This window comes from Rhea pennata, chromosome 6 (genome assembly GCF_028389875.1).
Source record: "Rhea pennata isolate bPtePen1 chromosome 6, bPtePen1.pri, whole genome shotgun sequence".
Classification (NCBI taxonomy): domain Eukaryota; kingdom Metazoa; phylum Chordata; class Aves; order Rheiformes; family Rheidae; genus Rhea; species Rhea pennata.
Window position 1 is genome coordinate 43,712,719 of NC_084668.1, and position 14,693 is coordinate 43,727,411.

At 46.2% G+C, this 14,693-nt stretch overlaps 1 protein-coding gene across 1 annotated transcript in view; it reads left to right on the forward strand.

Moving 5' to 3' along the window:
- The window catches only part of COL6A1 (collagen type VI alpha 1 chain), a 31,374-nt gene extending 24,074 nt beyond the window's left edge, over nt 1-7,300 (forward strand). Inside the window, exons 29-35 of the mRNA XM_062578149.1 lie at nt 202-210; nt 1,079-1,212; nt 2,330-2,439; nt 3,092-3,275; nt 3,629-3,803; nt 4,333-4,362; nt 5,242-7,300. Coding sequence (XP_062434133.1) covers nt 202-210; nt 1,079-1,212; nt 2,330-2,439; nt 3,092-3,275; nt 3,629-3,803; nt 4,333-4,362; nt 5,242-5,852 — 1,253 coding nt within the window. The 3' untranslated portion in view covers nt 5,853-7,300. The remainder of the gene's footprint in view (nt 1-201; nt 211-1,078; nt 1,213-2,329; nt 2,440-3,091; nt 3,276-3,628; nt 3,804-4,332; nt 4,363-5,241) is intronic.
- The last annotated feature ends 7,393 nt before the right edge of the window (nt 7,301-14,693 follow it).

Genomic DNA, 14,693 nt, shown 5'->3' on the forward strand with positions numbered 1-14,693 from the left:
CCGTGGTAGTACAGTCTGAAACAGGAGAGAGTTCTGGATATTTCAAACAGGAGGTAAACCTCCATGAACAAACGAGTTTGAATTGTCCAGACAAGGTATCTTTAGGTTTGCAGAAACGCACACTTGCAGTCTGGATTAGTGAATGAAAAATGGTTCTATCCAGTCTTTTAATGGTTTCTCTTTTTCTCCCTTCTCTTCTAGCTTGCTGCGGTGAGTGTTACTTGGCAAAGTCTTCTATAAAAATGTACTAGTTCTTTTCTTGGTTCCGTAACTCCCTTTCCCTGCTCCTTGCCTTGTACCATAAATATGTGATGAGAGTACAGGAGTGAGGAGACATAAGCAAAATAGGGGAAGGCAGCAAGCTCTCTGAGAGGGCTCAGCACAGATTCAGAGGCTGCTGTAGCTAGATTCCAAATTACAGAAAATTGTTGTCAAGGTACTTCATGCCTGCAAAGCTGCAGGTGATTTTTCCCCACCTTTTTCACAATTGAAAGGAACATCATTTTAGTGCATGCTGTGGATCCAGCTTTGTCTCCTTCTCACAAATCTTTCACTGATCTGCAGAGAAAATTACCAGTTTTCTTTCTCCAGAGCAGTCTAGATGGGTTTGGTTTGCAATCCAAAGGCTTGAAGCAAGGGGTAAGGACACATTATGTCCTTCAGCCATGGGAAAGAGTGGAGCAAGCTGAGTCAGCGTCCCAAAGCTCAGCTGTATCGCCTCTGTTCTCCTGAGCTGAGTGAATGGAAGAAGTGAAGAGGCTTCTGAGGAAACAGGCTCTGGAATAGGTTACTTGATGTTAAAGGGTACTGATACCTTTGAAATGTTATATGTCTTAAAAGGGACACTGAGCAAGATTTAAATGGAAAAATCAGCAAACAGATTCTCAAATCTCTATGTAGCTATTTTGCATGTTCATTTTGTATCATGTTTTGTGAGTGAATAGAGCACAGACACCCGTTCTGTACTGACAGAAGATATCACCCCTGCTTTGGAGATATGCTTCTCTGCAAACTACACTCCTCTGGCATTGCTGTTTGGACAAAAAATATAAACCTCTGCTCCTGTGCTTTGCTACAGAGTGTACATGTGGCCCTGTCGATCTCCTTTTCGTGTTGGACAGTTCGGAGAGTATCGGCCTGCAGAACTTCCAGATTGCCAAGGATTTCATCATTAAAGTCATTGATCGGCTAAGCAAGGATGAACGTGTGAAGGTGAGATGTGCCAGAATACAGTCATACACTCGCACGTATTTCTCACGGCAACCGAAGAAACCAAAGGGAGGTGCCTCCACATACAAGTGAACTCCACAAGACTCAGCTTCAAGTGTGTAAGCAGGATGGGCCTTGATTTCTTCCAGACTTGTAGAGCAGCAGAGGCAAGACAGCAGAGTCTGTTGTACCAAAATATGGATATTTCATTCTCTCTGGCAAAGGAACTCTGTCTGCTACAGCTGTGACCTCTTCCTCTGTGTCCCAGAACAGACAGCTCATAGGGGACTGCATTCTCCTAAACAATCAGTCAGTCTCTTGAACTCTTACTTATTCTGATGTGTATTTTGAGAGGCTGGTAGATCACACGAGATGTGTTGCAACTTCCCAAAGTACCCTGACTGTCAGCTCCTTAGGCACCCTCTGCATGCCCCCAAATTTGCATGTAGGTAATCAGTTAAGCACACTGCTAACAAAGAATCCTTGCAAGCCAAAACAGCATTATTCTCTCAATAGTGAGTCTATCAGTCTGAAGAAGAACAAAAATGTTTACACTCCTTACTCCTCTCTAGTAACCTACTAAGCATGAGAAATTCCACTAACCTCTATGCTTTTGAAGGGAGGCTTGAGATCAAATTTTTCCTTCAGGTATAATCAGACAGAGCTGTAGAACACAAGGGATATAGAGCTGAGAAAACCTGTCTTCAGGTACTTCTGTGGGCAAACATGGGTCTCCTTTGCTGACAGAGAGCTGGTAGAAAGCCTGAGAGAGTAGAGCTGGGAAGCAGCTCTGTTTAAGAAGAAAAGCAGAAGTTTTGAGAAAGGGTCTGTTCCCACCCACCCATTACAGTCAATGGCTTGTGTTGAGACTATGAGTTGGGAAGCCTGGGTTTGGGTCTTGTTCCAGCACCCATGCCTGACCATGTCCATCCTCCTTTGTATCTGCTCTAGTTGGCACTCCTCTGCTCTGAATAAATAGTGCTCTCGAGGAGAGGCAGCAAAGCTTGTCAGTGAAGGCATTCAGCATGGAAGATGCAAATAAGCCTTTAGCAGGTTTTCTGAGCTCTCTGTGACCCTGCAGGTATCTGGCTTTAATTGGCTTCTGTTTTTTTTTCAACAGTTTGAACCTGGTGAGTCCCGTGTGGGAGTAGTGCAGTACAGCCATGACAACACACAAGAGCTGGTGGCCATGGGGGATGCCAACATAGACAACATTGGGGCACTCAAACAGTAAGTCCACGCACAATTCAGAGACCCAACCAAGGGCTTCCCTACTCACATCTCAGCCTTTACCTCTGAGCCGGTGACTCATGCAGGTTGTAAGGATGCTAAATGCTCTATAATGGAAAGCAGTGACTACTATTATATCAACCAGATGTGTGTACCAGGAAGTCCTACCCTCTATTTTCCCACTATGGGTTGTCCCCAAAGTGCAGTATAAGCTTGTTACTTGAGCAATGCATGCATGTCCCATACAGCTTTGTCTGGTCTCAACTCCTTTTCATAGACACAGAAATTGCACTAGAACCTCATCTTGGCTTACTGTCACTCTGGCATGGGGTAGAGCTCAGCCTTGATGTCTGCCTCTTGCTTTTCCATCACTGCTCTTCAGTCAAGGAAAGGGCTGCCTTGCCAGACCATGGGTTCCAGCTTCCCTGAAGCATCCCTGGCCACCAGTCACATGCAAGAGCAGCCACACATTTTGCTGATAGCTTTGTAGGTGGTACTGAGGCCAAGGAACTTGCCAATTGCCTTCACAAAGCGCTGAGCATGTGGGATGCTGCCTTGCCTTGCAAATATTTTAGTGGGTTATGTGTTCCCAGACATTTCAAAGATATTTGTGGGGCAGGACTTGTAAACTCACTGATGTCTGTACTTGCAGGGCAGTCAAGAACCTGAAATGGATAGCTGGTGGCACCTACACTGGAGAGGCCCTGCAGTTCACCAAGGAGAACCTGGTGCGGAGATTCACTTCTGACAAGCGTGTTGCGATTGTCATCACAGATGGACGCTCTGACACCCTGCGGGACCCTACCCCACTCTCCTCCCTGTGCGATGTCACCCCGGTAAGAGCATGGGACCATGGGCAGGCTGGCAAGTGTGGGGAAGCACCCTAACGGCAAGAAACAACCACATAATAACCGTGTGTCAGAGTAGTGCAGGCTCTCTGGGGCTCTCCACCCCTTTGCTCCCCAAGGCCAGGCAGGAGGACACATGTCATTAGAAGTGTTCTTACAGAGTGAGAGACCACATCTGGAAGACTGTTTGCTGTAGAACATAGTCATGCCATGCTCCTCTCACCTGGCCTGTCAGCCTGTTTGAAAGGACCTGGTGCTTCCAACTAGTCTGAGCAATGAACAGCCGTATTTATGAACATGTTTATTAGCTACCAGTAATGGATTTTTTAACTTTCCTGCAGGTGGTTTCCCTTGGGATAGGTGACATTTTCCGGACTCCCCCAAATCCAGATCACCTGAATGACATTGCTTGTTTAAGCAGACCCACCAGACCAGGACTGTCCATTCAGAGGGACAATTATGCTGAGCTCCTGGATGACAGCTTCTTGCAGAATATCACCTCGTATGTCTGCCAAGGTAGGGGAAAGCCCTGTGCGAGGACAGCTGGGGGCTATGGAATGTCTTGGTCACAGGCTAGTCTTGTTCACCATCCCTGGAAAATTGCAGAAGCCCCAGAGATCTGATTGAAGGCAATAAGGAACATAGCAAGGACTGCTGCAATAAAAGGGTGAGGGGTGAGGGTTGCCCTCTCTCACACACCCTAGTCATTCTCTTAAGCTGTACTAAGGCATTGAGAGGAGAGAGCTGCATACAAACTTTAGTTAAACAAGGAACCTGTATCTCAATGTTGTGTCTCAGAACACTTCACAATCATGTCTAGATCCCCACTTGGTGCAGCGTAGCTCTCTCCATAGTATTTTTTAGACATCTGTGCTCTCTGGTGCATATTTATAACATTTGCACATCACCTTGCACAATGTGGCTCTAAGCTAGGTAAGCCCCCAGTCTTTGTCGCCACTATTAGGTCTATAGAAAACTGTGGTGTAGGAGAAGTGATTTTTCTTGGGTGGGCCAGTAACATACTCTTTTTTGATCTTTTTAACAGAGAAGAAATGTCCAGACTATACCTGCCCAAGTGAGTATTCACTCCTCATGCCATAAAACACACGGAGGGATTGTGGATGCTGCAGGGGGGAGAAGGGACATCTGTATCTGTAAGAATGTAGAGCATGGAGACCTTTGGCAACAGGGTATAAGCAACAGGAAGGCACCTGTGCTCTGCTTCTGGCCTGGATATACAGCATGCAGGCTTGGGCTGGAAAAGAGTGAATAAACCTGGTCAGACTCACACACTTGGCACTCAGGGGACTGGGCTAGGAAAAGCCTAAACAGTTACTTTTCTGGTACCTCAAACCCACAAAGGAGGCTGTGCTAGATTTAGTCCTGACTGACTCACAGGCTTTCACTAAGTCAAATAATGAGAAATCTGTCACTATACGGCAGTGAGAGCATTGAATCAAGAATGCATTGGGAAAAGAAAAACAGGAAAATCAGTACTCTAACAGTGTATTTGAGAAAGTGGATTGAAAAGTCAGTACAAGCAGGAATTTAGTCAGATACATCCCAAAATCAGAAGTAAAGCAAATACAGTCCTAAGACTCATCACTGAAATAAGTCCTCTCAGGAAATGAATTTGTACCCCAGACAAGAAAGAGCAGCATAGCTCAAAAAAAGTCCCATGCGGTAAGTAACAATTGTCATTAGATTTTCTAAGCCAAATAAGTTCCTGGGAGTACAGCCCTGCATAAACCAATAAAAGAAAGAATGGAAGAATAAAAGGAGAAGTGTAGGATAGCACTGGGGTAGGGGAAACTGGGGCAGCAAATAGCCAAAGACTGGAGATTCCATAAGTATGTCAAAACAGAAAGCCTGTGAGACAGCTAGAGACTTCAGTGGCCTTCCACATGGAAAGACATAGGGAAAGAAACAACATAACAACCCTTTCTCCTTGCAGTCACCTTTGCTGGGCCAGCGGACATCACACTTCTGGTGGATAGCTCCACCAGTGTCGGGAGCAAGAACTTTGAGACCACCAAGAAGTTCGTGAAGCGGCTGGCAGAGCGGTTTCTGGGGGCAGGCAAGCCTGCTGATGACTCTGTGCGTGTCTCAGTGGTCCAGTACAGTGGCAGAAACCAGCAGAAGGTAGAAGCACAGTTTCAGTACAACTACACAGTGATTGCCAAAGCCATTGACAACATGGAGTTCATTAATGATGCCACAGACATCAACGCTGCTCTGCGGTACGTCATGGGGCTGTACCAGAGGTCTTCCCGTGGTGGGGCAAAGAAGAGGGTGCTGGTGTTTTCTGATGGCAACTCTCAGGGGATCACCACAAGAGCCATTGAGAGGGCTGTACAAGAAGCTCAGCAAGCTGGCATTGAAATCTATGTGTTGGCAGTGGGCAGCCAAGTCAATGAGCCCAACATCCGTGTCCTGGTCACAGGAAAGAGTGCAGACTATGATGTAGTCTATGGGGAGCGCCACCTCTTCCGCGTGCCCGACTATACCTCTCTGCTGCGTGGTGTCTTCTACCAAACTGTCTCCAGGAAAATAGCTGTTGACTGAGCAGCTAAGTGGGTTTCTGCCAGGGCTGTGCCTGCTTCTGTCTACCCTAAAAATGAAAAACAAGCAAAAAAAAATTAACTGTATTCTTGATCAACCTGAGGAACTTGTGTCCATACAGATAGCCGTAGTGCCACAGTCTGTCTGTGCATAGTCTCCTTTCCTTTGTTGCCCCGCTTCTTCCTCTATACCTCTACCCTTTTGGCCCCCAAACCTTCCTCCTTTTATTCTGACTGCCTTCCTGCTCCTCCCTTGCCAGCAGGCAAACACAAGCACTCCTAGCAATAAGCCTCCAGAACAACAGAAGCAATCTCATCCCACCAGTTTGACTAAGAAAGAATCAAGATGAGGAATTTCATACCACTAAGGACTTGTCCAGTCTTGCAAGGTTGATTATACTTTTTTTCAGATACCAATTTTTTGTTTGTTTACCTCTTTTCCTCAAACTTCAGCTGAGCACTTACTTGGCTCACAATGGTCCTAACCCAATACTGTGTTTCAAGTGAAACATCCAACACTTCAGCAAGCTTTGAGAGGGGATCATTGTCACAGCTGGCAAGTTTGATTTGCATCTCCCATGCTATTGAGGGAGGGCTGGACTTCATTACCCAAACTACTCATTCATTAGACATGGGTGGAAAGCATCTTTGGCCTCCATTGCCATAGGACTGGGCACTAACTTCCCAGGTATAGGGTGAAGGTGGGTGGTGGAGCATACTTCATTGCGGATGCGCTCACCTGGAGCAAGGGGGCTGAAAACCAACAAAATGACAGACAGACTAGCCATAGGAAGTGGGGGAAACAAGTGAAGAACCTATATAACTGCACTCCTTCACAAAGTAATCTCATGGTCCTACAGTGAAACCAGGAACCTCACAAATGGCCTGACAACTTTTGTTATGGTCCAAACTCTATTTTGGAAAATCTCTCTGAGCCCAGTTAGTGGATTTATTTTTTTCAAAAGCACCAATCTGTCTAATTCCCAGTGAGTTCTGTGGGCATATACTTTCCACAGGACTATCTAGGAATTAGGCACCTGGTCCTTAGAGATATGCACTAACTGTACTATATATTGAATTAGGGCCTAATCATCAGTTCAGCCAAGTCAAGGGAAAGACTGCCATTACCTGCCAGGGGCTTTGAATCACATCCTGCAGATATACTGATAAAGGTGCTATCACTACATGGGTGAAGTGGGCCCTTCATGTTTACACAGTTATTTCCAAGACCACGCTGAATGTGTGGCTTGACTGGGCGAGATTTTGTTCAGTGCTTCCAGTGGTGCTCTTGCTACAACTTCATGCGCTTCTAAGAAAACAACAGTGATTACCAGGTATCAACATCCAAACTCTTTACTTTGTATCCAAAAATCCAACTTAGTTTTATTTTATGCCTATATTTTGCTAAAATTGTCCACTTCAGAAATTTGACAAATAAATTTTTTTCCACAATCTTGTTGGAATTTTGTCTATCTTGAATATCAGGAGCTCATTATGCTTTCAAATCCATTCAGTGAAATACAGACCGCTGGGATCCAGCACTTCTCACACAAACATAAAAATAGAAGAAAAGAGACATATTTCATTTTCATCATAAAGCTGGTCATTATTGAATGTTCTGGATTTGAGAAATCCTGTGAATTATCTTCATCTATTAAACAATGCATTAAAAATCCCATGCAAAGAACACTGAGCTCTCATAAGAGAGGGGAACGGAGTGCTTCCTCAGCAAGTTTGCTGATGATACCAAGCTGAGAGGAGTGGCTGATACACCAAGGGCTGTGCTGCCATTCAGAGAGACCTGGACAGGCTGGAGAGCTGGGCGGAGAGGAACCTCATGAGGTTCAACAAGGGCAAGTGCAGGGTCCAGTACCTAGGGAAAAATAACCCTAGGCACCACTACAAGCTGGGGGCTGACCTTCTGGAGAGCAGCTCTGCAGAGAAGGACCTGGGAGTGCTGGTGGACAGCAAGTTAACTATGAGCCAGCAATGTGCCCTTGTGGCCAAGAAAGCCAATGGTTTACTGGGCTGCATTAGGAAGAGTGTTGCCAACAGGCCAAGGGAGCTGTTCCTGCCCCTCTACTCAGCCCTGATGAGGCCTCATCTCGAGTCTTGTGTCCAGTTCTGGGCTCCCCAGTACAAGAGAGACACAGAGCTACTGGAGAGAGTCCAGCATATGGCTACAAAGACGATCAGAGGTCTGGAACATCTGCCCTATGAGGAACAGCTGTGAGAGCTGGGCCTCTTCCGCCTAGGGAAGCGAAGACTGAGGGGGTGGGTCTTATCCACTTGTACAAGTACCTGAAGGGAAGGTGTCAAGGGGACGGGACCAAACTCTTTTCAGTTGTCCCATGTGAGAGGACAAGAGGCAATGGGCAGAAATTGAACCACAGGAAGTTCTGCCTGAATGTGAGGGGGAATTTCTTCACTGTGAGAGTGACAGAGCACTGGAACAGGTTGCCCAGAGAGGTTGTGGAGTCTCCTTCTCTGGAGATCTTCAAGGCCCGCCTGGATGCAGCCCTGTGTAACATGCTCTAGGTGACCCTGCTTGAGCAGGGTGGTTGGACTAGATGATTTCCAGAGGTCCCTTCCAACCTTACTGATTCTATGATCCTATGAAACACACAACTTTTGTTTTCTTTCCAGTTACAGCATGGTCCCTGATGTCTCACAGTATGGTCTTTACACAATTATACCCAGTTGTTTTCAGAACACCAGGCCACATTCTCTCCTGCAGAGAGGTGATGATCATCAGGTGAAGAGTATGTGCTTTATTTGCTTTCTGCTTATATTCTGTGTCTATTCTTAGTACCTCATTTCCCGGATAGCTGAGGACTCTGCTCTGGAGACAGAGCTGGCAGTGAGAGTAATCAAATTCCTCATCCAGCTTTGCCAGGCTGAGTGTTCCCCAAGCATTTGTTTTTTTTTTTTTTTTTTCTCCTCCCAGTGTGTCATCAGATGAACTACTCCTTTTACAGATGGGCAACAGAGATCTAATGTTTGAGGCATCTGCTAGTTTCAGTTGCCTGATTTGAGATGTTTAAGCCTTGATGCAAAAGATACAGAGAACTGGAATGAAGAAGAGGGAGCATAAAAGCTTTTAACCAAAATGTTACTATTTTAAAGCTCTTTCGAACCTCTCTCTTCCTCCCCAAAACAAACCAACTCCTCCCAAGGGCCTATGTGTTTCACCATAAGACAACTCAAAAGGGTGCCTTTCTTTGAGCAGTCTCCCCCATATCTGTATGGCCTGGGTGCTTGTTGCAACCTTTTGCTGTGGACGCATCCAAATACACTTGCTCCCTGGACACTGGCCCACATTCATGTCATGTTTTGATAACAGAAAGGCATTAGTTTGCTTCTCCTTTTTGTCATATTCTCTCTTTAGTCATATTCTCTCCCAGGACAAGCACCTCTATTGAGACATGGGTTCCCTGGAAGTCCTACAATGCCAGAGACACCTCACAGCTGGAAACTCTGAGGAATACTTCTGTGGAGGCTGTGCAAGTGGCTGCAGTTTGCATGATGTCCTTTTACGAGAGGCATTTATATCAGATGTTCCACTGTCCTCTCAACAGAAAGTTAGGAAAAAATGCCTTCATGTCTACATGTAATAGAGGCTGCTATTGTTACAGCAAGAAATATTTCTTAACAGGCCACCGTAATCGTCTATGTGAATCATCCATTACGGAAGGGAACATGATACAGACAAGCCACTGGGTTACACACCTACTGCTAGCTGGCCAAAGAGTGCAGGGCTGGAGGGCCTGGCTTCAGGAGGTACCCGTGGGCAGTCACAAGTCTGCTAGACAGACCAGGGAGTTACCAGTCATGGGTAAACTTTGTATTTGCACAGCGCCTGCTCCCCTTTGGCTCGCTGTAAAGAGGTGGGTGTGCAGGAACACATCACAAGGCAGACACCAGAGCCAAGTGTATAAGCAGGGTGTTATTCTTTATGAATGGCAAAGACAAGAAATGGAAAAGCAGCCAGCTTGTTTAGTGTCTGTCAGAGTTGGGAGTAGCAGAGGAGAAAGGGCCAGAGCAGAAAGCATCAGCCCTGCCCAACTACTCACATTGCTTTGTCTCAGGGTGATGCTGGAAGCGGACGGATCTGGAGGGAAGCCCCTAATTGGATTTTGGCCCTCCAGAAACCAGAGGGAGAATCAAAGGCTAGGAGGTCAGTGCATCACCCACTTGAGTTGACAGAGCCATGCATGAAGGCAGGGGCTGTGGACCTCCACCTGCTCTGGTCCCTGAGTGCCTCACCTGGGTTTTGGCTCCTCCTGCAGACCCTTCTCCTCTTTAAAGAGGCAGTGTGCTGGCATGGTAGTTGGCCACTCACAGGTGAAGGCAGTTGCTGCCACAGCATTGCACCCAGCCCATGTGCTAAGGGAGGTCTCCTTCTATTTCCAGTTGCTGCCTGGAGCCTTTCCTTTATGACTTTCAGCACACAACAGTCTTCCAGCTTGCGAGGCCAGAGGAGATAATCTCCCCAAGGGACACACCTGTAAAAGGCAAAGTACCTTAGGCTGGAGCTTTGCTCCCAGCAGTGAGGGGCTGGCTGGACCCATGCAGTGTTGAGTACTTTGCCAGTGGCTTTCTCGAGAGGCTGTTAAGGGAGCAGGGCTGGAGCTGCTGCAGTTAAGCCTCCATGTGAAAGAAAAGCTGTGTTAGCACAAATGACCGCGAGGGGCCAGACAGAGGGGCCAGCTGCAGGGGAAATGTAGAGTGAGCTGAGACTCTTCAGGGATGAAGACCCACAGAGGCAGCCAGGGCGAGTGGGAGAAAGCAGCCCTTTGCAATGTAGTAATTTCCTCTCTTGCGACTGTGAGGAGGAGGTTCAGAAAGGTCTGGCACCCCAGGCTTCTTCCTGGAGATATTGACCTGTCTTTGTCCACTCTTCTGTAATAGAAACCAAATGTTCTTCTTTTCTCTCTTCCTCCAGCTTGAGCTGTGGCTGGCCTTGCTCACAGACTGCTCCTCTGCTGAGTCACTGTCAGCTGCAAGCAGAGGGGGAGGAAAAGAGGGGCTGCCTGCACTCATGACAGGCAGGGAGCTGCTTAGAATCTTCCCCAAGGACTCAGCAAGATTGATTTCCTTCCCTGCTTCACTTCCCCCCCCCCCCCCCCCATCACCGAGATACATCCCCTCTTCTTTCCTTCCCCGGGGGAGCGTGCTAACCCACAGAGCATCTCTTAGCCAGGCCATTGTACTGAGCATGCATACAGAAGTGACCCAGGGCATGGGGAGGGTTTTCCTTCCAGCTTTTCCACATAAAATATTTGTTTGCTACAGAAATACTTGGAAGAAAGAAAAAAAAGGTTGTTTTGTTTCTCTCTGAGGACTGTGCCCCAATAAGGAAAAAGAGGGAAGGTAAAAGACACCTAGGAAAAACTATGGAAAGCTTCCTCTTACATTTGGCTGGTCTACAACTTTTTTCCGTGCTTTAAGCTAAAAAAGTGGGTGAATGGAAGGATTTTTCCTGCTTCTATGCACTTTCTTTTACCTAACCATATCCTTGATTTTTTGATTTACTAAAAGGCTAAAAGAATCTAGACCCTGCAAAAATTGTGAAGTGTTTGAAGTGTTCCTCAGTTTTCCCATGAGAAAATCAAAATAGTCCCTTTAAACTCCAATTTGTCCACAAGAATCAGCATCTTAAACAGAATCTGATGAAACAAGGGCTTCCTCAGAAAACAGGGACCAGCAGCAATTTTTCAGTGGTATCCAATTCTTTATTTTTACATTTGTTGCCTTGTCTCTCCCTGTACTTGTGCACTGTCCAGGCAGGATCACAAGAATCATTGCTGAGTGTTTGGGCCAAAGTCAGTCCCTATACGCTAGACCCCTTTTGTCTTCCTTTCTGGCTACATTTAATCCTGTTTTTTTCAGTCTCAATTTTTAGGCTTCCATTACAGGGAGGGTCAAAAATGTCTCTGCCTGCGGGTCTGCTTTGTTGAGCTTCAGATGTTCCCCAGATGTTCAGCAAAGGGGTTTATGTAACAATGACAGAATTTGAGCCATATTTCTGTATTTTCCTCTTACTCAATTCTCCTTATTTGCAGCAATGCTGATTCACAGTCTTTCATGGGAAGATAATAGCTAGGGAAGGTGAGTGCCACTGATGCTGCTCTGCTACTGTGGTGGGACTCCCTGAACACATATCCTATGAGTAATCTGAAAAAAACAGTAATGCAACAGAATGACGCAGCACTGTAGAACTAAAGTGCTAAAGGACAGGGCAAAGTGACATAAGAGAGTTAGTCTGGAGAGCAAGAGAGAAATATCCTGCCCAACTAGCTCATGCAAATGAGGATATTTGACTGCTTGCACTTAGGAACTGCAAGCTAAGTGGGAATTTAGCTACGCCAGCCTACTGGCACTGTTTGCCTCTGTCCAGACCTACTTAACTTTGTCGCTTTGCCTCTAGGGCAGGTCTTCAAATTAGTTGAGTGCCCTCATCATCGTTTCTCCAGTGACATCAGGGATGGCAGGAGACTCTTCCTGGCATCATGCAGCTCTATCTCAGTATTTGTGCAGAGCTATGTCTAGCCCCAGTTTCCAGCAGAAGAAAACGTTTCCCATTGGATGCAGAGGGAGTTAATCCCATCTTATCTCCCCTTGCTTACCTTGCAGCAGCGTAGCCTAGTTTGGCCAACGCAGCCTTCTCTCAGCATTCAGCTACTTCTTATCCCAAATCCTATCCTGTAGGCACAGTTCCTCTCCCAGGGATAACCTCTCTGCCACTGGCACATCGCCATATGGCCAATCCTGAGGTCTGAGTCATTTCACTGCACTCCTGTCAGTGCTTGCTTGGGTCTGCAGTGCTCCCACCACAGACAGGAAGGTGCTGTAGCATCGTGAATGCTACCTCCATGCCAGGGAGGGAGCTGTTTTGTGCTTTTCTTCCAGGTGAGTCCTACCGCACAGAACTGCCAAGCACTCATTGCCCCAGGCAGCTCCTTCCCCAGAGACACTGCCCAGGACAGCATGGGACTGATGGGGACAACATGGCAGTGGTGGTAACATGCTGCAGAGCCCCAGACCTGCAACTGGAGCAACTGCCCCAGTGCATAAGAGATCTTGACCCATGTGGAGCTCCAGGAGAAGACATGGCCTCCAGAGCTCAAGCGGCATTGCACTGGTGGAGTAAAGAAGAGAGCAAGAGAGACGCTGCAGAGGTAAGAGCCTGAGCTGTGTGATGCAGGGAAGGAGGGAATGGCAGCTCTCAGGATGGGGGAGGGTGGAAGTGTATGACTTCCAGCGACACCAGGAAGGCCCCTGTTTTTAAGGTCTGTGCAACTATTTGTATGAGGGTTTTATCACTTCTGCTGATGGTGCTTATGAATAATGCCTCTTCTCTGTGGGCTTTTCTGCTTCTTGCTGGCTGCTTTCAGGCTAGTAGTTCAGCATAACTGCACAGGCCTCTCATGGCAACTCTTCCCTTAGCTTGTAACCAAGCCAAATTGGTGTTCACAATGCCAGTGACAGGCCTCAAGCATTGTAGCAATAATTAGCTGCTCTAGCTTGATTCTTAATTGTGTATGCGAAATTATTTAGGAAACATTTGTTGTGTCTGCAATTTGCCCAGGGAGCAAAGGACCATTGTCCAGCCTGTCCTAACTGAACAGCAAAATTACTGATGTTCAAATGTCTGTGGCCTACTCTGTGGTTTTTACTGAATTTTTTTTAGCTCAAGTTTTGCTTTGTTCCATGCAGTTGCATGATTCTCCCCCTTAAAAGAAATATCATACATGGAGAAGGAATCATGGTGTATCTAAGCTTGCAGGGAATAGCAGAGAAAAGACCATAACCCATTAAGAATTATGGACTTGAAAAGTAAAAGTAATTCTGAGAAAATCCAAGACCAATGAGGAAGAAACAACACCCTCATCACACTCCCCCAGGCAAAGCACTTAAGATGCTCATAGCTCCCCACAACAGTACATATGGGGTATAGTAGGAGAAGATGGCATAGCTCTAGAAGGTTTGCGTATAGCACTTCCAGTTATTATTAATTCCCACCATAAATTGGATAATTTGGATTATAAGCATTCATACTGTAACCAGAGTAAAGTAGCTGTTTGTTGGATTTTGATTAGGTTGGGCAGAAATCAGTTAGACAAACAATGAATTGCTGGATTTACACATAAGGAAGCTTCTTTGGTTGCAGAGAACTAAATTTTGCATGTAACAAGCATGTTAATTCAGGGCCTTGTTCCTCAAAGAATGTCCTTGCTATCTGCCGGGAGGTCATACTGAACCTACAACACCTGTACTCTCTAATCTTCTGCAAAAATGATAACCCTGGTACGCCCCTCAACAGGTCTGTGGCAGGGCTTTTGGACACAGTAGCAACAAGAAGCTCTTGAAGGCATGTGACAGGAGGGAAGATGCAGCCAGCTGGCCCAGCAGTTGTCTCACTAAGAAGTTAAAAGATGACTGTGAAAGGCTGTTGATATATTTTTGAAATGAGTAATTGATGCTGTTCATTTTCCAGTTCTTTGCTTTTCTATTTTGTGTAAATACTGTTTCTTAAGTGCTTGGCTTTTTGATTGGGAGTGAGGAAGATTAGTTCACAAACCAAACAAAGCTTGGAAGAAGAAGGCCATTAAAACAACTAATTCTAGAGGAGCTTGAACTGCTGTTAGCAAGCTTCTAAATCAGCTCTGCTTAATATCCATTCTTCGTTGCAACTTGCTGTGCAATTGCTCATTTTCATTTACCCGCTAACTCTTCAATCTGGCAAGCCCATTCAAACTGCCCCCACTGTGCTGTGCAATCAATCCTGTGGTATTGCAGGGTTAGGAAACTGAGGACAAGCTTGGGCTTTGAACATTTTAAG